Source organism: Pyrus communis, chromosome 9 (genome assembly GCF_963583255.1).
Source record: "Pyrus communis chromosome 9, drPyrComm1.1, whole genome shotgun sequence".
Lineage (NCBI taxonomy): Eukaryota > Viridiplantae > Streptophyta > Magnoliopsida > Rosales > Rosaceae > Pyrus > Pyrus communis.
The window spans coordinates 6,885,524-6,906,332 of NC_084811.1; the positions used below are offsets into that span (position 1 = coordinate 6,885,524).

The 20,809-nt window shown below is 36.2% G+C and overlaps 4 protein-coding genes across 4 annotated transcripts; 3 read left to right on the forward strand and 1 right to left on the reverse strand.

Moving 5' to 3' along the window:
- The first annotated feature begins 2,110 nt into the window (after positions 1–2,110).
- Positions 2,111–3,166, forward strand: LOC137744281 (uncharacterized). The gene has a single exon (XM_068484135.1). It carries the CDS (start codon positions 2,111–2,113, stop codon positions 3,164–3,166), a length of 1,056 nt encoding a protein of 351 aa, XP_068340236.1.
- A 2,497-nt stretch (positions 3,167–5,663) lies between these two features.
- Positions 5,664–9,090, forward strand: LOC137744811 (26S proteasome non-ATPase regulatory subunit 7 homolog A-like). Its single transcript, XM_068484612.1, has 10 exons — positions 5,664–5,974; positions 6,296–6,388; positions 6,486–6,567; positions 6,819–6,915; positions 7,050–7,125; positions 7,265–7,323; positions 7,498–7,620; positions 7,773–7,830; positions 7,929–8,014; positions 8,671–9,090. The coding sequence occupies exons 1-10, from the start codon at positions 5,788–5,790 to the stop codon at positions 8,740–8,742; spliced, it is 933 nt and encodes a 310-aa protein (XP_068340713.1). The 5' UTR covers positions 5,664–5,787; the 3' UTR covers positions 8,743–9,090.
- A 624-nt stretch (positions 9,091–9,714) lies between these two features.
- Positions 9,715–12,353, forward strand: LOC137745589 (uncharacterized). Its single transcript, XM_068485563.1, has 9 exons — positions 9,715–10,050; positions 10,159–10,208; positions 10,301–10,409; positions 10,526–10,586; positions 10,680–10,732; positions 10,929–11,021; positions 11,159–11,222; positions 11,567–11,674; positions 11,851–12,353. The coding sequence occupies exons 1-9, from the start codon at positions 9,880–9,882 to the stop codon at positions 12,090–12,092; spliced, it is 951 nt and encodes a 316-aa protein (XP_068341664.1). The 5' UTR covers positions 9,715–9,879; the 3' UTR covers positions 12,093–12,353.
- Positions 12,354–13,734: 1,381 nt separating this feature from the next.
- On the reverse strand, positions 13,735–14,127 carry LOC137744282 (uncharacterized). The gene has a single exon (XM_068484136.1). The coding sequence runs from the start codon at positions 14,125–14,127 to the stop codon at positions 13,735–13,737; it is 393 nt and encodes a 130-aa protein (XP_068340237.1).
- Positions 14,128–20,809: the final 6,682 nt, after the last annotated feature.

The window sequence follows — 20,809 nt, forward strand, 5'->3', positions numbered from 1 at the left end:
TGCCGGCGTTCATTAAACCTGTACATGATATTTGCAGGGGTAGCTATCGGAAGTTGTTGCTCTGAGCGCCAGCCCTCAGGGTAGCCCAAGTAGGCGCCGGCCTAGAGCCCCCACTTCGGAAGGACCCCCAAAATTTTTTTATATCCTGTAATTAATATATAAATACAAAATAAAGTGAGAAATATCATAATTCATTTGTTAGTGCAGTGGAAATGTTGGCTTTATTTTTCTTTGGGGTGTTGAGTTTGAAACACGAAGCTACCTTTCAGTCACTAGATTTTTCTTGTTTTTCAAATTTATTGCCAATTCATCTATTCAATTCCCAATTCATCTGTCCAAATGCATATAAAATTATAAAACTCAAGTCTCTTTGCAATCTTTTTTCTTTCAACTTCTCATTCTCTCAATTTCTATCGAATGTTTAAACCAACTTCCCATTCTCTCCATTTCTGTTGAATGTTTAAACCAACTATCATATGGTCTTAAAGATTGTGCTTTAAGGTAATCAAAACTTTGAATTTTATATTTTTATTTTCAATGGATTATTTTAATATTCAATTCGTTAGTGTGATGTTGATTTTAGAAGAAAAAAAACACAAGAGAAGCAATTGGCGTTGAATTTATTATACTCATCAATCAAGTTTTATTGTTATTTACTCCCGTGATCATCAAGTTTTCACTCTCAATCTTAAATTCTTGACTGCAAACATTTAGTACATTTGTGTCTAAAAACGTGAATCATGTAATGTTTAAATAATGTTTGTATATTTATATATTTTTAATGATATTTGATGTGAAAATAGAACTTTTTATGTATTTAGCAAATTCTTTTTTATACAAATCAATATACAAAGAACCGGAGATCAGATAATTTTAGGGCCCCACTTCGAAGGCTCGCCTAGGACCCCCAAATTCTCAGGGCTGGCCCTGCTCTCCAGATTTGTCTTCCTTACCGTAAGTTTTTCTAGGTCACAAATTACTGATACATACAAATTACTTATACATATATACTTTGTAGATTCGGTAATATGTATATATTAGTTATAAATGGTACTCATTGTATAAAAAATAAACGCGTCACTTAACATATACATATAGAATTTAGGGGTTTTCACGTGTAAGGCCCGAATAACATCAAAATTTAGGAAAATGATGAACACTTTTTTAGCCTCTTACAAACTTCTGTTTAATCTTGGTCGTTGTTTCCATTTGACCTATTTGGTTATAGATAAAAAAAAGGATGTGTGAAGGCTAATATGGGTGTGTGGAAATCATCTCTCCATTTTTTTTATATTTTTGGAATACATACAAATTATATACACTAACACTACTACAGAAAAGTGTTTTCCCGACAAAAGACCATTCGTCACGCAACACGTAAATTTGTCCCTTAAAACATTGGGCAACGAAAATTTTGTTGCCCCTCTATACTCGGATAACGTTCAAGACTCAAAGCTTTGTGTGGCAAAATATAAAGCTTTGTCGTGCGCAATAGTGTCTACACAATGAAAGTTACGTTAGAAACACGACGAAAAACTTCGTCAAACGAAACTTATCGTGACAAAATACTTTATTGCGCCAAATTTAGGCGACAAAGCTTATCCATCGCAAAGAACTTAAGGCGACGACACATCTTCATTGCGCTAAGGTTTAGGCAAAGACCTTCGTCTCAAGAAAGTTTGTGCGATGAAAAAACGTCGTCGGGTAAACCAAGGCGCAACAAAATCCTTCCTCGCATATTTGGTTTTTGAGTGATACAAAACGGTAAGTATTAGACAACGAAATATTGCAATAAATTTTTAACGAGGATGCACTAAGATGGTAAGGTTGATATTTAATTAACTTCAATATTTTTTCGATTAAAAAATATATGCATAAATTAATCATGGTTAGTCTTCCTACATCCAAGAAACAGTCTCTATCTCATGTCTCTAAACTCTACAACGGTGGCGGCTGATGAGTTTCAGCCCCGCTGACACCAATGAGTTGCATCAGCTAGAATTGTGAGGGGCTTGGGAACCTTTGGGCAATTCGTGCTCTAAAGAGACTCGTTCTCAAGCAAGATCCTACTGTGATTTTTCTCTGTGAAACAAAGAGTTCAGTTGCGTTTATGGAGAAGATGAAATCACGATTACAATTTGATTTTATTTTTTCAGTTCCTAGTCGTGGGCGTTCAGGAGGTTTGAGAGTCGTGTGGAAAGAGGAAACGAATCTCTCACTACGATCTTACTCCCAAAATCATATTGATTTGGAGGTAGGAGGATTGGGGGATGCGCTTCATTGGAGATTGACTTTTTTCTATGGGTATCCTGCTGAAGCTGATCGTTATAAGTCCTGGCAACTCCTCGAAAATCTCCATGCAAACTTGGCTTTGTTGTGGTGTTGTATAGGAGATTTTAATGAAATTCTAAGAGCAGATGAGCAAGAAGGTGGAGACTTGCGGGGCAAGAGACAAATGAAGGGCTTTCGAGATACGGTGATGAATTGTCAACTTAAAGACTTGGGTTTTACGGGGTATAAGTTCACCAGGGCAACAACAAGGGGTGGAGGTATTAAAGTGAGGTTGGACCGTGCCTTAGCTAATCAGGCGTGGATTGACCTATTCCCGAGGTTCAGAGTTGTTCATTTGAATCCTACTTCCTCCGTTCATATCCCAATTTTGTTTGATTGGGCAGCCAAGAAAGTAGTTAAGAAAAGAGGAACATTCCGCTATGACGACAGTTGGTCCGTTCAAGATGGCTGTGCCGAAGCAGTGAGGGAGGGGTGGAAGTCTACGTACCATGGTTCTCCGATGTACCTAGTAACAGAAAATGTGAAAGCAACATTTGTCCAGTTAATGAATTGGGCAAAGAATACTACGAGAACTCTCCCTAGGGATATTACAGCCACGGAAGACAAGTTGAACTGTTTGTTTGGACAACCTTTTAATGAAACCACCATTGCGCAGCGAATAGAGTTATATTTGGAGATTCACTCTTTACTTGCCCAAGAGGAAGCCTTTTGGAGACAGAGATCGCAAGAGAATTGGCTACGTATGGGGACCAAAACACCAAATTTTTCCATCAAAAAGCCAACAGATGACAAAGAAGAAATTGGTTGCATGGACTGTTTGATGCTAATGGAGTGTGGTACGATGGTAAAACAGGTATGGAGAATATTATTGTAGATTACTTCACACAAGTATTTAAGTCGCAAGGATCAAATGAAATGTCAAAAGTCCTTGATGCCATTAAGCCGAGAGTTACAAAGGAAATGAACGATGAACTTCTTTTGCCATTTACGGATGAGGAAATAAAGTTTGCCCTCTTTCAAATGCATCCTACAAAGGCTCCAGGACCGGATGGTATGACCCCGGGTTTTACCAAAAACATTGGGGGATTGTGGGGGCAAGATGTGTGTATCGGGGTGCGTTCGCTGCTTTCCTCGGGACTATGCTTGGTAAAATTAATTTCATCCATGTGACTTTAATTCCGAAGACGAAGGACCCCACATGCATGACTCAACTACTACGACCCATTAATCCTTGTAACATTGTCTGCAAGATTTGCTCCAAGGTCCTTACTAATTAGCTAAAGTCGGTCATGTCCAATATTATATCACCAACACAGAGTGCTTTCGTCCCCTGACGTTTAATTTTCGATAATAGTATGGTTGTGTTGACCTTAAAAGTTACAAAGCTTACGTGGCGTGCAGGTCGAGTAACTAATGAGCTAACTACGTCCTTAGGTTAATGCGGGGCGTGCCAACTCATCAGCCGGACTTGGCCGAGGAGTAAACTTTGTTGAAGAGTGCTCACTTGGTAATTTTGTTGGCACTTTTGTGCGCAAAATTTCCTGTATGGAGGGTTGAAGTAATTAAATTTCTAGTTTTCATGACTGATTTTAATTAAAAAAAAAACTATAATACTTAATTTTTTTTATTTTATAAAAAAACTATTAAGATATAATAGATGGTAGAAAAAATAAAGGGGCATTTTGATACAAGTCCAAAAAAATCACCCACTTTCAGATCAAGTCCAGTTTCATTTGATTTGTTAGTATGTCCATTTTGCCCCTTAAAGTAAAAATAAAAATATATTTTAATTTGTTAAATTTGAATTTCAAATGCCTTTATCTACTTTCTCATAAAAAAAAAAAAATTAAAAATCCATATACAACAAGTATGATAAGTTTATCAAAAATAAAAGTAAAACAATTGTGAGAGGTAGATAAAAAAAATTAAAAACTGTGATAGAGGTACGTAAGTTATGTGTTTTTGTCCACCTCTATGAGTGGAAAAGGTTTTTCATTCTACCTTTGTGGGTGGAATTAATTAATTTATTTTTATCTACCTGTTTTGGTGGAATGATTTATGCATCTTCAATCCTCCTTGTGTATAATTCATGGCGCACCCAATCCATCATCCTCGTATGGCCAGAGTTTTTATATATACATTTGATTCAAAGTTTGTTTTAGTTTCTGTGCTTGTACCTTGGTGTTTGGGGATCTTTAATTATGATGCTATCTTAATTTGTTTGATATTCTCCCTTCCGTCCCAAAAAAACGTAACAAAATTTTGTTTGCCTGAATTGGTGGAAGGCGCAGATCAAAGTGGAGCAGCAGTTTGGTGACTATGAGTGCTGGGGATGGAGGGTTTATTACTTTGGTGGGGCATTTGGGATTTTATTTCCCAAATACATTCAATTTTATGTATAACTACTCTTTAGGAAGACAAATACTTTATACCTATAAAGTAGATTTATTCTACTTAATACATACCAAAAAACTGAAGAAGAAATTAATCGTGGGAGCCTGCAATTATATTGATCATCTTTATGGAAGGAGGAGGAGCAGAAGATGAATATTATGGAAGAAGATTATTGGGCAGAATAATGCAGGAAGAGAAAGATATTGTGAGGGAGAAACAAGAAAAGAAAAATGAACGGTTTGTGGAAGGAGGAGAAAAAATGAGATTTAAATCCCTAAAAATAATCCTATAATTAAGGATAAGATTAACTTTAATAAAAAATTAAAAAAAACAGTAATTACTTGATTAGTCAAATTTTAAGGGTAAATGTGGCAAGAGAATACATATAAGCTGATGTGGACAGTAAATTACTGGACCTAACTCAAAAATTAAACAAAATTGGACTATAACTAATAATGGCTTGTAAAATTGGAGTTATATTAAGTTTTCCCAATTAGTATTGAACTCGCTGTTTATGTGATTCGAATATAAAACATCTTATTTACAAGTGAAGAGTGATAAAAGTCCACAATACGGTTGTAAAATTGCATTTTTTAACTTTTGAATGAAAACTATCTTTTATCTAAATAACGCTTTAACAAAGGGGCGGAAAACAATTATACTAATACTCTTTGGTGCGAGTTAAATCGTTATCGATTTCACTACTCCCCAACAGCTAACTACCAATACGAACGCTATCGTTGTACCCAAAAATTTAAAAGATAAAATTTGACAAAAAAAAAAACAATATATATATATATATATATATATATAAAAAAAGAAAAACTATCTTGTCCAAAGAATAAAATAAAGCAAAAGAGTATTTATTGCACACCATACCGCGAAGACTCTGTGTCACACTGAAAATTTTCTCGCTACGCTGACTCCCCTTGGTCAACACATCGGACGGCATCTGTCCGCGTATTGCCTGAACTCCCAATGGCTTTTTCATCGCCCTTTTTGTCTTGTCGGGGGTTTTTCTTCTTTCTCTGAAGGGTTTTAGAAATTTAGACACGAAAAAAATCCGAATTTCACCATCAGAACACAGATCGAAGCTTTGAGATGGACGTCATCAAAACGCAGCAAGTATCGGCGAGACTGATCGAGAAGGTGATAGTCCACCCGCTTGTTCTGCTCAGCATCGTCGACAACTACAACCGAGTCGCCAAGGACACTCGCAAGCGAGTCGTCGGCGTTCTGCTCGGAAGCACCTACAAAGGCGTCGTCGACGTCTCCAACAGCTACGCAGGTCCGATTATCTAAGTTCCCCCCAGTTGATTTCACCGCATTATTTCAAATTTTGCCCCCCAATCCCTTGATTTGATTTGTCCTTAGGTTTAGATCCGAAAATTTGTTGGATTGATTGTGAATTTTGAGATTTTGGGATTTTGTTTGAATCGAAATTGGCAGTTATTTCGTGATTCGAATTGGGTTTTAGTTTTTTTTATTAGTTTAAGATTGATTTAATTTAGGGTTAGGGTTTGCAAATTGGGACCAATTTGGATTGGGGTTTGGGTTTTGTTTTACAGTAATTGAAGATTGAGCTTGAAATTGTTACTCTGATGTTCAGTGCCCTTCGAAGAAGAGGAGAAAGACCCTAGCATTTGGTTTCTTGACCACAACTACCATGAAGCAATGTTCTCCATGTTCAAGAGGATCAATGGTAACATTTGTTCAACGTTTGTGTATATTTGGATGTTTGCTTTTTTTCGTGGGAGGTGTTAGTGATCTCCATTTATGAATGTCTGTTAAAATTTCAGCCAAGGAGCATGTTGTAGGTTGGTATAGCACTGGGCCAAAACTCAAGGAGAATGATCTGGATATTCACAGTTTATTCCACAAGTAAGATCATGTAAATTAGCATATGCGTGCATTAAGCGGCATTGTGCATTTTTCCCAATATGCGCTTTTCCTTCATCTCTTTACTACAGTCCTGATTTTATTAAATGCGTGACTATCAAGGCTGGTCGTTTAGATTAATGAATGAATGTTATACTAATACACACATACGCACTGTTTCTCAGCTTGGAATATTATGATTGTTGTGCTTAATTTTTATTTGTTTATAAAGTAAAGTTCTTTATGGTATGTAGCTATGTCCCAAACCCAGTCCTCGTCATTATTGATGTCCAGCCTAAGGAGTTGGGAATACCCACCAAAGCCTACTATGATGTCGAAGAAGTTAAAGAGGTAACCATGGATTTACATCTTCTTATTTGGCTGCTATCCCTTGTTTAAATGTTGAGAACATAGTTATTACTAGATTTCTGACAAGCTCCTTTGTATGGCCACCAATGCAACTAACTTAAAAGATTTGAATACAGAATGCAACTCAAAAAAGCCAGAAGATTTTTGTTCATGTGCCGTCAGAAATTGCTGCTCACGAGGTTGAGGAAATTGGTATGCCATAGGACGAATAGTTACATTTTCTTGTTAACAACTTATCCCTGTTCAAAAGCTGTAGGACATACAAGCATACACTTCTTTGTTGTTTAAAATCCTAGCCTACTAAATGTGTTATGTTGTTATTTATCAACAGGAGTGGAACACTTACTAAGAGATGTGAAGGATACAACCATCAGTACACTTGCAAATGAGGTTTTTCAACATATAATTTCTTTTTCCTTTTTGGGCATCTTGTTTTCCTTTTCAAAATGAAAAGATGAAGTCCAGTTTGATTTTAACCTACAGAAAGAAACTTGAGAATGAATGTTAAAAGCATCTACATATTTAATGAATTTGAAGGAATACACTTACCTTTCGTATTTACAGGTTACTGGAAAACTGACTGCTCTAAAGGGTTTGGATGCACGGTTACGAGAAATACGCAGTTACCTAGATCTTGTCATTGATGAGACGCTCCCACTAAATCATGAGATACTTTACCATTTGCAGGTACATTTTTCATTCCTTATTTATACATTACCGTTATCGCTTATTATGACTACCTTGTTGTGTTTCTTGTTCTTGCTGCATACTCACTTTTCTTACTTTTTGTGTATTTATTATATAATAAGTCATATTGAGGTTGTTTTTTGAAATGTCAGGACGTGTTCAATCTACTTCCAAATCTCAATGTGGCAGATTTAGTCAAGGGATTTTCAGGTATAAAAGCAAAAATATCTAGTGTGTGAGTTCAGTAATTTAGATAGCTCTACTCTTTAATGCAGGCCTTTTGATGTATATTTCCCTTCTCTATGCAGTAAAAACAAATGACATGATGTTGGTTATTTATCTTTCTTCTCTCATCCGAAGCGTCATCGCCCTCCACAACTTGATCAACAACAAGGTAACCATGCCCTTTTAACTCTTCATCCCACTCTGTCAACCAGACGCATACAACCGCACCACGCGTTTTGAACTTTCTTCTGAGGGTTTAGAATCCCCTTGTACCTCCCTCTTATATAGCTCTATCTGAGCTGAACTGAAGTAACACCTTATAGGAGTTCACCACCACTGTTAATGTTCCTTTCTTTCTGGAACACGAGTTTCTGTACATGTGCAATATAAAGAGTGAATATTCTGCCCCGTGCAAGGTTTTTGTTTCCCCTAATTCGTTCCAAAAGATATGAAACTATTCTTCTCAAAAAAAGAAAAATAATAAATTGCAAATCTATTAATCTTGTCAAACTCCCCGCTTCTCCCAGTAGGTCAGACAATATGAGTCGGGGGTTTGTGTGTGCTAACCTTTTGTGCCTCTTAACAGATGAGATTGTGAATGTGCTACTTTAGATTGGAAATTTAAAAGGCTATGCTACTAATATGTTGTACTTATAATAAACCCCAACAGATCAGATAAAAAAAAGTTGGGAACCCGAGGGTGCGGTCACGGTTGCATTTCTTTATTAAAGAATTAGAGTATGGTACTTTCTATCGAATTTAAATGGATATCTTCTGGCAGATTGAATGATATATCTCTATGATTTTCTCACATCTGTTTTCCAGGTGCTAAACAAAGAACATGAGAAAGCTGAGGATGCAAAGCCAGCAACCGTCCCGTCTGCCGCTGGCAGCTGAAAGACATGATTTGCTGGTGACTGGGGTTTCAACCGTTGTGACACTGCCTTAACTTTCGTTGTGGAGTCAATTCGATCTGCTACTTTCGAGGCTTTTATTGAAAATTTTGTACTCAAGATTGACAGGATTTGCAGGTGGAGATATTTCTGTCATTGATTTGTTACACTATACGAGTAGACTCTCGATGCATTTCTCCGATTGACAAGCATTCATATTTAATCAGTACCAAGCTAGTTTGCTTAAAAATTAGAACAACGACCTCCTTTGGAAATAAGTGCTACCATTTCGTGATTGAAGATCAAACCGTATGAGCACCATGCGTAATGGAAATAATCGGATTGATGGTGACATTGCAATGTCGTGTTTTTAATCCACGTGTCATAATGCAAGTGGATGGTCATATTATCACATTTTGATATTTATTCCATGTGTTATGATATGAATGGACGATGGAGTTAGCTTTAGTGTGACGTCATATCAAATAATTAAAAATTTAGAGTGTAACATAAAAAGAGGATGAATTAGGCTGTGTTTAAGTCCAAAACTAATTTAGGTATGTTCCAAAGCAACGAAAGGCAAAATTTTCGATATGTCACTTGAATGTTTGCCCAAGTGGCTAATTTAGGTTAGTCCAAAACCATGGGTGCAATTATTTTTTTCCAAAGTCGCGAATTAAAGCTCTTATAAAAGTTTAATTGGCAAACTCAAGGACTTGGCTAAAATGATCTTATCAAATTTCAATTGTTGAAATGAATGGACTTTCAGTATGTTGTTCATGTTCGGCCTATACATACTTAATTTGTATTGTCGATATTTAATTTTGATTAGTTCAACAATTCGTGGAATTAATTTATGATCATTTAGGTCAATTTACAAAATAAAATGTCACCAACAAAGCAACTACACGTCGTTTAGTTGATAATCCGGGGCAACGACACAGCGTTTTAGTACATGTACCTCTTTACCCAAAACCCACGGTGGCGGCATAGCCACTTCAGCGCTGCCGCCCCTGGTAAAACAATAAAGTAGAAACGAGCCAGACGAGGAGGGTTTAGGATTTTCCGGTACCGCGCCCCGCCTGAGAACAACCCAACTCTGAACTTTACCTCTCCACTGTTTCTGTGAGAACATAGAAAGATGGGGAAAGCTTCAAGGGATAAGAGGGATATCTACTACCGGAAAGCAAAAGAAGAAGGATGGCGTGCACGCAGCGCCTTCAAGCTCCTCCAGATCGACGAGGAGTTCAATATTTTCGACGGCGTCAAGCGGGTCGTCGATCTCTGTGCCGCCCCTGGTAGCTGGAGTCAGGTATCAAACGATTCATATATCGTAATATCTATATTGTCCTTACTGTGATTACGCCGAAAACCCAATTCAAAGTTCCTAATTTTGGTTTTGATGCGTAATTTGGTGTAGGTTTTGAGTAGGAAATTGTATCTCCCAGCAAAGAGTTCATCTGATTCTAAGTAAGTTTTCATGTCATTTTCAGCTGCTAGTAGTTTTTAATCTTGTTCTAACATACAATGATCCTAACTTGATCCTTCCCCTATTTTTTCAGAGATGGCGATGTTCCGCTTATCGTAGCTATTGATTTGCAGCCAATGGCTCCGATTGAAGGTGTTATTCAAGTCCAGGGTGATATAACTAATGCCCGAACCGCTGAAGTGGTAACAATCAGCTACATTTCTAGTTTCCCTTCTATACATATTGTTCGTTATCATGGTATGGTGGTATGTGTTGTAATCCGGTTTTTGTTTATCTGATTTTTTTCGTAACACTTTAGGTCATCAGACATTTCGACGGTTGCAAAGCTGACCTGGTTGTGTGTGATGGTGCTCCTGATGGTATGCTGCGTTTCTGGTTTTATGGTCCACTGCGTTGTTACTGCTTTCATTTATAAGTAATGTCTGCTTAGGTGTGCTTTATCTGATTTGCAGTAACTGGCCTTCATGACATGGATGAATTTGTTCAGTCCCAGCTGATACTAGCGGTAAGTATCCCGGAAGTCCTTGCAAGGCAATTTAACATTATAAAAGTTTGCATGATAAGTACCTGTTTTAGAATGCACCATATCATCATTTGTTGTCCATTCTTGTTACTTTACATTGCATTCAATCTTTCTAACCCATATGTATGCTGTTGAGCTTTGTATGGTATTGATATCACCCGGTGGGTCTTCCTTGTAGGGTTTAACAATTGTGACTCATGTACTTAAAGAGGGTGGTAAATTTATAGCAAAGATATTCCGTGGAAAAGATACAAGTCTTCTGTACTGTCAGGTAGTTTAAAGCTCACAAATTTGGGATCCTAAAAACTTGTTGCAACAATGTATTCTGCATTTTTTTCTTATGTTTGGCATCAAGAATCATGATTTCATTAAATGAATATCCTTGTTGTTTTGCCCATTTGGTTGCAGCTGAAACTATTTTTCCCCATCGTGACTTTTGCAAAGCCGAAAAGCAGCCGCAACTCCAGCATAGGTAACAGATTGATCATCAATCTTATATTATGGTCTATCTGCAGTCATTTGAAAACTAAAGTTCAGAACGATTAATTGTGGGTTGTGGTTATGTGAAAAAAAAAAGGGAGGGCTCTTTTTCGTTGTTTATATAAGTTGGAATTTGAATATAATTCTGGTCTAGAATTCTAGATATATAAGTGCCTCTTGAAATGCTGCTGAACGAAGTCTTCCATCATATCTAAATTCAATTCCTTAGAGGGCATCCAGCATGGCATGAGCGGCACAGATTTCTGAATATATTAACATAACATGGTAGTGTGCTTTTGTTGTGTCATACTAATGCTGGTATTTCATGTTATACAGAGGCATTTGCAGTCTGTGAGAATTATTCCCCTCCTGATGGGTTCAACCCTAAGGATCTGCATCGCCTGCTAGAAAAGGTGGGAAGCCCCTCCGGAGCAGATGATCTAGGTATATACATTTAGACTCTTATGGTTCATAAAAATTACAGTATTTATAGCCATTCTTGCAATTCTTTGGTGATGTGTAATGAATTTGTACAGTCACAGTTCAAAATTTGAATGAAGAGCACAGCTTCATTGTATTTTTGGATTTTGATATGGCAGTAATTGAAGTTATTTTGGCAGATTGCCGTAGCGGGTGGTTGGAAGGGCCCAATAAGGTGTACATTCCATTTTTAGCATGTGGTGACCTCAGTGGGTACGACTCCGACCGCTCCTATCCGCTGCCTAAAGACGCCCAGGGAAGTTACCGGAGCTTGGATCCTGTACAGCCCCCAATTGCCCCTCCCTATAAGAGAGCTCTAGAAATGAAGAAAGCTTTCAGCCAGGGCATTACAGAGCTTGAGAAACTTTCGTTGGAATCTTGAACGTGTTTCGCTATCGTTTGTCATTCATACACAGAATCAAGCATCACTAGCAATCCTTAGATATCGTATAATTTAACTTATAGACGGGCTGGTGTCCCAATTTTTTAGAGAATTAGTGATCCTTCATTGTTGTAGCAGTGTGTGATGTCTCATGATATTTGATTGATCTTGGATTTACCATTGATCTTCCTGAGTAAATTCAGCTGCTTTGTTGGGTCAAAAGATTGAGATAAAGTTGATGTAAAAAGTGGGATATTCGTTGAGTTGAACAATTGTGGTCCAATCCAAAAGGGGCACGGGACTCTAGCCCCACAGCCCATGCTGATTCCTCTGAATTTATCAGTATCCATGAGTTGGTAACTTTGCATCCTGTTTGGTACTTGTAAGATATTCGACAGGTACTTCTTTGAATTTGAAGAATAAGCATGATTACATTTAGGCTGCAGGATTAAAAAAGTTTTAATCGCTTATGGTTATTCACTTGGGTTACAAGCTCTTGCTAATTACTGATTCGAACACAATACTTAGATTCCAGGGTTGGTGCTTTTAATCACCCAGTAATTACTGGTTTGAACTAGTGTTTAATAAAAAAACGTATCTTGGGGCGTGCTTAGTCGGTTTTGGAGTCGGGGCAGAGGTGAAATCACCTCTGCCCAGTGAGAGAAGGCATAAACTCGCCTAGACGTGGTCAAGGCGTGTTTAAGCGCCTAAGGTGTTTGATTGGGCATTCCCAAGACCCTTTAGCAATCCAAAATCTTGCTTGAAATTTGAAATTTTTTGGGAAACCTTTGCTTTGGTTCTATGTTGCAACAATGTCTTCACGAAGAAGAATTAAGGGTTTTTTCCATTTATTTAGAGAGACTTGGCCCAAAATGACGCCGTTTTGGCAAAGTCTTTAATCTTTGTAAATGACTTGATCCAAAACAACGTCATTTTAGCCAAGTCTAATTTTATTTTATTTTTTATATTCACAAACGTCCCCTTCTTCTTCCCTACCCAATACCCGATTATCTCTACTATATTTCACCTGATCCTCAATTCACTCTGCTATATTTCACCCAATCCCAAATCCCCAATTCCTCAAACCCTAAATTCTCAATCCCAATCCCATATTTCAATTTTAACCCAATCTCATACTACATTTTGTTTCAAAATTCAAGTTTTTAAGTATTCTAATCTCAATTTGGTAATGGTCAGTTTGATTGCTTGTTTTATTGATGATTTGTTTGTTTTACAAAGCATTACACACACACACACATATGTATATATATACATACAAATTAAAAAAATTATATCTCGTGAGGCTTCGCCTCATGCCTCAAAGCTTTTGCTAGGTGAGGCTACCCATGAAATGCCTCGCATAGGCCTTCGCCTTTTAAAACATTGGTTTGAACACAAGATTTTGCATTCAGGAACCACTCTTGACCACTTGATTTACGAGCTCTTACATAGACTATCAGTGATTGCTCAAAATTAAAGCAACTTGGTAAACAAAAATTCACACAAGATAATGTGATTTGCACTCGTTATGTATCTTTCTACATGTTACAGATAAATTTTGCATGCAACAACCGAAAACTTTTATTTTCTTGCCTTTTTTATGAACACTAATCATTCTACAAGTCTCTTATTAACAAAAATTTCAAGCAATTGAATTTGTTCTCTGCAAAGAAGCAGCAGAATTCAGGAACTCGATGCAGTCCTCCAAAGCTTCAACTCGATGAGATTCCATAGGATCGGATACAGACCTTGACCTTGTCAGGTGGTTGGACGATGACACCTTCCTCGAAGTCCGCTTTCTTGCAGACATAATGCACACTGCTCTAGCCATGTTGGTTCTGAGAGTTCGTAGTAGTTTGATGGGTGTGGAGAGCACTTGTGTATCTTTGAGCAACCTGAAAGTCCAAATTCCGGTCACCCTGCTCCTGCTTCCACCAACTCTGGAGCATCCACCGCCGCCCTGTTTCAGATACAGAATTGGCTTTTCATTCACATCAGGACTGAAACTCACCCTCCTACTAGCTCTCGTTGACATTTTACACAGAGAGAGAGAGAGAGAGAGAGAGAGAGAGAGAGAAGGGTTATGATATGAAAAAAGTTAGCACTAGATTGTGGAGCAGAGAGAGGGCAGTTGGGTTTGTTATGACGAGTATTTATGGTGGGATTGGATTTGGGAAAAGAGAGAAAAGGAAAAGGGGGGATTGGATACAGAAGGGAAAAGAAAAAGAGAGGGTTGGATTGGACTAAAATTGAGAAATGGTTTGTGTGTTGGTGTTAAAAAGCAAAATGCTGGTTTGACTACGAGACCGAGCAAGTGTTTGGCTCACGCTGTCACTCCACTGGGACGACTGGGTCATATTTATATACCTGCATGAGCCATGCACTTGGCGCGAGTGATGTAATAAGATGCTAAATTAATAGATCATTATTAAACCCACATTCTCTGCAGGCCGGCTTTTAAAGTTGATTAAAGGGTTAACTACGTTTATACTCTTCAAATTTAGAAATGATTTTTTAAAATAAGTTACTGTTTTAAAAATTTTATTTATACCATAATGTTTTTCAATCGTATCATTTTATGTTTTTGGATTGTTTGACTATATGGTTTTTCATTAAATTGATTGCGTTGCATGACAACGAATTGAATAGTTTGGTCCAAACATATCAATTATGACTCATACGCCAGCTTAGAAAGTGGTCTCACATATGGCATGTCATTTATTTAATGTAAGACTACACATTCAACTAGACAAAATATAAAAATTGGTACAATTTCAAAACCTCATTATGTAATGTAGAGATTTATTGATTGCTCATTTTAATCATTGTTAGCCCTTGCTTTGACTAGCCTCTTGCCACACTTATGTGTGTGGCAATAGACTTTTTTAATTAAATTTATATTTAAAAATAAATAAATTTATAATTTATGTAATTTATAAATAATTTAATAATACGAAATATAATAATTTAACTACCCCAACCTGGGATGGTTTTAAATCACATATATTATTTTACTTTTTTCAGCCTTATTAATTAAGTCAATTTTTCCAACATTTATATGTAGGGAGAGGCAAATTTGGTATTTCAAAGATTTCACCAAATTAGCACCCTCTCTTTATACATAGAGATTAATCACAATGACACTATTTGGCTTTTTACATGCAGTGACGGTTTTGGTGGTGCCCTTGAACAGGGCTCCCAATCCTAAAGGGCCCTTAAAAGACAATATCATATACACATGTACCAACTTGGTTTGTCGCAAACAAAAAAAAAAACTTCATTTTTGAAAATTTTCTAGATTCTGCATGTGAATAAGAGAACACATGATTTTTGGATTTTTGACTATATAGTTTTTCATTAAATTGATGTCATTGTAGGTGTGAGACTTAGTTACGAGATACAATGTATGTTACATTTGCACCAAAAGTATTCATCATGGAGCTTTATTGTTTCCTTAATGAACGCTTCATGTCCCCAAACGATAGCGAATTGGATAGTTTGGTCCAAACATTTCAACTATGGCTTATACATCAGCCTAGAAAGTGGTCTCACATATAGCATGTCATCGATTTAATGTAAGACTACACGTTCAAACAGATGGAATATAAAAATTGGTACAATATCAAAACCTCATGATGTGATGTAGAAAATTATAAATTCATGGCTCATTTTAAACACTGCTAGCCCTTGCTTTGACTATCCTCTTGCCACACATGTATGTGTGTGGCAATAGACTTTTTTTTTTTAATTAAATATTTATTTTTTAAAATTTATGTAATTTATATATAAATTATAAATAATTTAATAATACAAAATAAAATATTTAAAAAAAAAGTTAGTAACTACCCCAACCTGGGATGGTTTAAATCACAATAGCATATGGGCACACAAAAAGTGTGTGAGTAAATTTTTTATTTTTGTTTTTGAAATAAAAGGAGAGAGGAAGAGAGTGATAGAGAATGTGGGAGTGGGAAGTTTTATTTATTTATTTATTTATATTTAGAGATATGTTAGGATTACATATGGGTGAGGCTTTGAAAAAAAAAAAACAGCAAAATTTGGTTGTGTGAAATTACATTTCTACCCCATATTTCTTATTCAAGTTATGTTTTAATTAGAAGGTTAAATTGGTAATTTCATAGAATTTTGGTTGACAATAAGTATTTTATTAATTAGTAGAGATATATTATTTTATTTTTTCAGCCTTAGTAATTAAGTCAGTCTTTCCAACATTTATATGTAGGGAGAGGCAAATTTGGTATTACAAGCGTTTCACCAAATTAGTCCCCTCTCTTTATATATAGAGATTAATCAATATAACACAGTTTGACTTCTATTGTGTAGTGACGGTTTTGGACATGTGGAATAGGAAGCTATTGAATAGGGCTCCCAATCCTAAAGGGACCCTAAAAGATGATATCATCTACATATGTACCAATTTGGTTTGTCGCAACAAAAAAAAAAAAAAAAAAAAAAAAAACCCTTCATATTTGAAATTTTTTCTAGATTTTGCATGTGAGTAGAAATATGACCTCCATATGCATAATCACTTTTATATGTTTTTAGTTTGGTTATGTTGGTTTTGCTCTAATTTTTTTTTTTTTTTATATAGTTATAGTACACCATTATTGGTACAACTATAGACATATAAATTAGCTTTGTAGCAAGAATTTTTTATTTTATTTTTTACAAGAGTCCATTTATTGTCTACTGCATAAGAGCTCCTAAATCTCAGAGCCGACCCTACTTATGTGTAATGCCTCTTTCGTTTATGCTTGTAAATCACAAACTAACAAACGTGCAAAAGTAACTCATTAAAATGATAAAACGAAAAACTTGATGTGCACATATGAAACTGTGATTTGTCTGTAACGATAAAATGATTCTTTTATCTATGAGAAGTTAGGTATTTGTCTTGATTATGATTAGAGCTAAAGGTGGTTATATATTATTACCAATCAGCTGGCACTAATAGTAGGTATGATTAGCATGGGAAAATTTTGAATCTTAGATGCTACCATAGAACATTTTGATGGGATCGAAGAAATAGGTTTTGGTCAAAAGAAAAGAATGAGGAGGTGGTGGAGCCATGAGAGGAAGACAAAGAGTGGAGTGTTGAGGGGAGGGGGCAAGCAAGAGAGACAAGCACTTGGCAATTCTTTTCTCATCAACAATATATTTCTTGCTTTTTAGGTGCTCCCTGCGGTGCAGTGCAGTGAAGGCCCTACTTTTTTCCCTCAGTTGTCCATCAGAATCTCGGTGGGGAGAGAGAAGAATCTGTTTTGAATATAAGAGAGGAGGATAGATGTGGGTTTGGCGTGAATATTAGGGCACACTTTATTTGCTCTCCTCTTCTTTTTGACAGAAGAAAATAAATAGACAAAAATTCCTGTGTCGAAGAATCTGTTTGCTGGGAGTGGTTCTTTTTGACTGACTGGTACACAAGCCAAAAGGCTCATCCCGCTCCCCAATAAATGTGGATTTTGCATATTCAGCCCAGAACTCATTCTCATTGTTTACGACACAAGTAAACATACAGACTAGGCGCTACTAAAGTTGGTTGGAATGGTGTACTTCTTTTCGATGTAATTAAGTTTAGTAACGCAACGTACTTTCTCTCGACAATTAAGTTTGAATTTAGATTAAATTAATTAAAGCATTCATCATGATGATGCCTTTTCTTGCTAAATTCTCATTATTTTGTGGCTATTTTTAGCTCCAATTTGTATTGGATTCTGAGTGTTCCACTATGTTTCCTCGGTAAAGTCTTGTGTGAAATCAACATCTCAAGTTTGGGTTCAAAGTTTTCTGCTTTGAATCATGACTTGTTGGAATCAATGTATGCCACTTTTTTATATCCAGCCTGGACAGTCATTGCAGTATGGAAGAAAGGAGATTGGTCTGAGGGTCCTCTATTCAAAATATAGACTATTAGATGCTGCTGATGCCCAGGTGGACCACAACTATACTTAGACAGTAGACTTCATCTTTACCACGCCTAAAAAGTTTAACGGGGAATTGTTTGACGATCACATGGTGTTACTAATTAATTTACGTAAATATAGTAATGTGTTTAATCTAATTATTGATGACGAAGTACAAGATTTTGGATAGGGTTCGTTGTGGATTTTCATGATTACTAAGGTGTGCTTAATTACGGAGTTTTGCTCTAATTTGAAAGTTCATAGTTTTGTGCGTGTGGAAGTTTTGATGCTCACTTGAGTTGATTTGCCTTCATGTTTGGCGTAATATATAACTGGATTGAAATGAACTCAATGTTAAATCATTATTTTTCACACCCCAAATTACTTCTCCCACATCCTTTTAATTTTTTAATATTTTTCTATCAAATATTAGTGGTGTGTAGAAAATATTAAAAAATTTAAAAAATGTGAGATAAGTAATTTAGGGTGTGTGAATATAATTTCTCTTTTTTTTTTTTTTCTTGATTCTTCTAAGTTGGTACCTCGACAAGTTCGAGTAGACTGGTAGAATAGATGGACTCATATTATTCAAATTTTTGGTGAACGAAATCATATAATAAGTGCTTTGACAAACCGTGGTGCTTAGTGATCTAGTTTTTGTAGTAGGACTCGGCGACATGCTTTTATTTTCTCTTTTTGTCATAGGAACTAGTTAAGCATGCCCAATGCATTTCATAATAGTTTAAGTGGTTATGATACCTATATATAAGAATCAAAGACATATTGAGTTTGATATTTACAACACTACTATTACACTAGTATGAGTTCAATAATCTTGAGAGTTAAACTTTAGAACCCATTAGTTTACATGTATCACACTCATGAGTTTAAATATTGGTATCACACTAAAATTTTCTAGCCCATTGCAGGATTGTGATTCCTATATGAGCTCAATATATTAGTATCACGCTCACTTTTTTCGGTCTACTATAAAATGCCTAACTATCATTTCATATAGGTCTTTATGATCTTTCCTCTATTATTTCCAAGGTTTCGCTTCATGCTCGTCACGTTCTACTTTTTTTTTTTCTTTCTCCAAGGATACGTTTGTTGTACCGAACTATTTCAGACCGAACTAGCTAGCTTTGGAAACTAAGCTAGACTGATTTAATGAAGTGTTTGTGTCACATCCCGATCCCGACATACAACCAAGATCGACACGTGACGTCACCACATTCCTGTTTATCTATCATGTCTCGCCTCCGAGACAAGACCGCAACACAATCAATGATTTAACTACGCATTCATTTTCTTTTATTTCATGGGTGCATCTAACATTAGCGTTACACTACCTACATACCCTAAGAAGGGATCAAGCCATTCATATATAGTTCACCATTCACTAAACTCAGACATTTATCCCAGTGCGTTCTAACAGGAAGGCATAGCATTCCTCACTCAATTATTGGGACTTGACAAGCATGAATTACTAGATTCAGGACTACATAACAAACCCACATGACAGTCAAGATTTCCATTTCATCCATCTTATAAATCACTATGTTTCAATATAATACCTCAATTTGTAGCATGCAACTTCTCAAAGAACAACCAACGTAGCACAATATTATTCTCTAGCCACATTGGTCAATGAATCTGATCATAGTAATAACAATCATATCTAACATCATTCCGCAATCACTCCAACGAATCAATCCCAAGAATCAAAGATGCACGATATTAACATTTAACTACGTTAATCAATCACTAAGATCACATATCAATTCATGAAATTTAATAAAGAAATTCTACATAATTCCCTACCTAGATTCCATGTAATAACATGATAAATTTAATTTATAAACACAATTTCTATTGTGAGCAATTTCTATTCACTCAAATCTAGGGTCGAACTAACCTTATGGAAATGAGCAAGAGTAGGGATTCTGGACAACTCAACGAAATCCAACTAAAATATGGTCGCCTATCGAAATGTACCAAGTACAACTAATCCTCATCACCCCTAGAATGCATATGGTCCTCTATTGCTGATATATCATGTAGAACCATAGGCATAATCTAATCGTGCAGGCAGTGATCACCCATCGCGGATATACCGAGCATGATCACCCCTAAAATACGTATGGTCCCCTATTGTGGATATACCAAGCAGGGTCATCCATGTACCACTACTATATGGTGCAGTTAGATCAGCACACAACCTCCTTACTCCCATTTTAACCCCTATAACTTACAACGCAATCGCCTGCACTATCAACTTCTCATGGCCACTAACTAAAATGTCACACAATCATACAAGTTCTACGGAACACTTTTAATAGGATTCTAGGCTCACATTGTCATAATAGTTACCATACATGTCATTCATATTATAAAGAAGATAAATACACATCTATATCACAATAAGGTGTCCCATACACGTAAACTGATGTATATATTACATGGGATAGCTCACTAACCGATATACTCACCAAGCCCTACTTGTTCTCTAATAATACTAATTTTAGTATTCAATAACGAATAAGAACATTTTGATCAAAATCAACCCTAGTAAATCAATCAGGAAGATTCGCCCACCGGATTTCCAATCTGTAAGTTTCTAAAGTCCTCAAATATTACGTATATTAATATAATAAAGTTTGGTAACGATCTAACGATCGAATCGTCGATTGTTATAATGATGAAATGGCGGCCTCTAACGAAAATATGTTCAAACGACAAGATTTCATCAATCGGATGTCACATATGGATTTGGGGTATCGAATTTAGCCT

What these genes read in the sequence shown, in the direction of transcription:
- LOC137744281 (XM_068484135.1), top strand. Translation starts at nt 2,111, where the DNA reads ATGGAGAAGATGAAATCACGATTACAATTTGATTTTATTTTTTCAGTT.
- LOC137744811 (XM_068484612.1), top strand. Translation starts at nt 5,788, where the DNA reads ATGGACGTCATCAAAACGCAGCAAGTATCGGCGAGACTGATCGAGAAG. An exon ending in CATGTTCAAGAGGATCAATG is followed by an intron (nt 6,389 to 6,485) that starts GTAACATTTGTT and finishes TTAAAATTTCAG; the next exon opens with CCAAGGAGCATGTTGTAGGT. An exon ending in ACAACTTGATCAACAACAAG is followed by an intron (nt 8,015 to 8,670) that starts GTAACCATGCCC and finishes TCTGTTTTCCAG; the next exon opens with GTGCTAAACAAAGAACATGA.
- LOC137745589 (XM_068485563.1), top strand. Translation starts at nt 9,880, where the DNA reads ATGGGGAAAGCTTCAAGGGATAAGAGGGATATCTACTACCGGAAAGCA. An exon ending in CAAGTCTTCTGTACTGTCAG is followed by an intron (nt 11,022 to 11,158) that starts GTAGTTTAAAGC and finishes ATTTGGTTGCAG; the next exon opens with CTGAAACTATTTTTCCCCAT. An exon ending in CTCCGGAGCAGATGATCTAG is followed by an intron (nt 11,675 to 11,850) that starts GTATATACATTT and finishes TTATTTTGGCAG; the next exon opens with ATTGCCGTAGCGGGTGGTTG.
- LOC137744282 (XM_068484136.1), bottom strand. Translation starts at nt 14,127, where the DNA reads ATGTCAACGAGAGCTAGTAGGAGGGTGAGTTTCAGTCCTGATGTGAAT.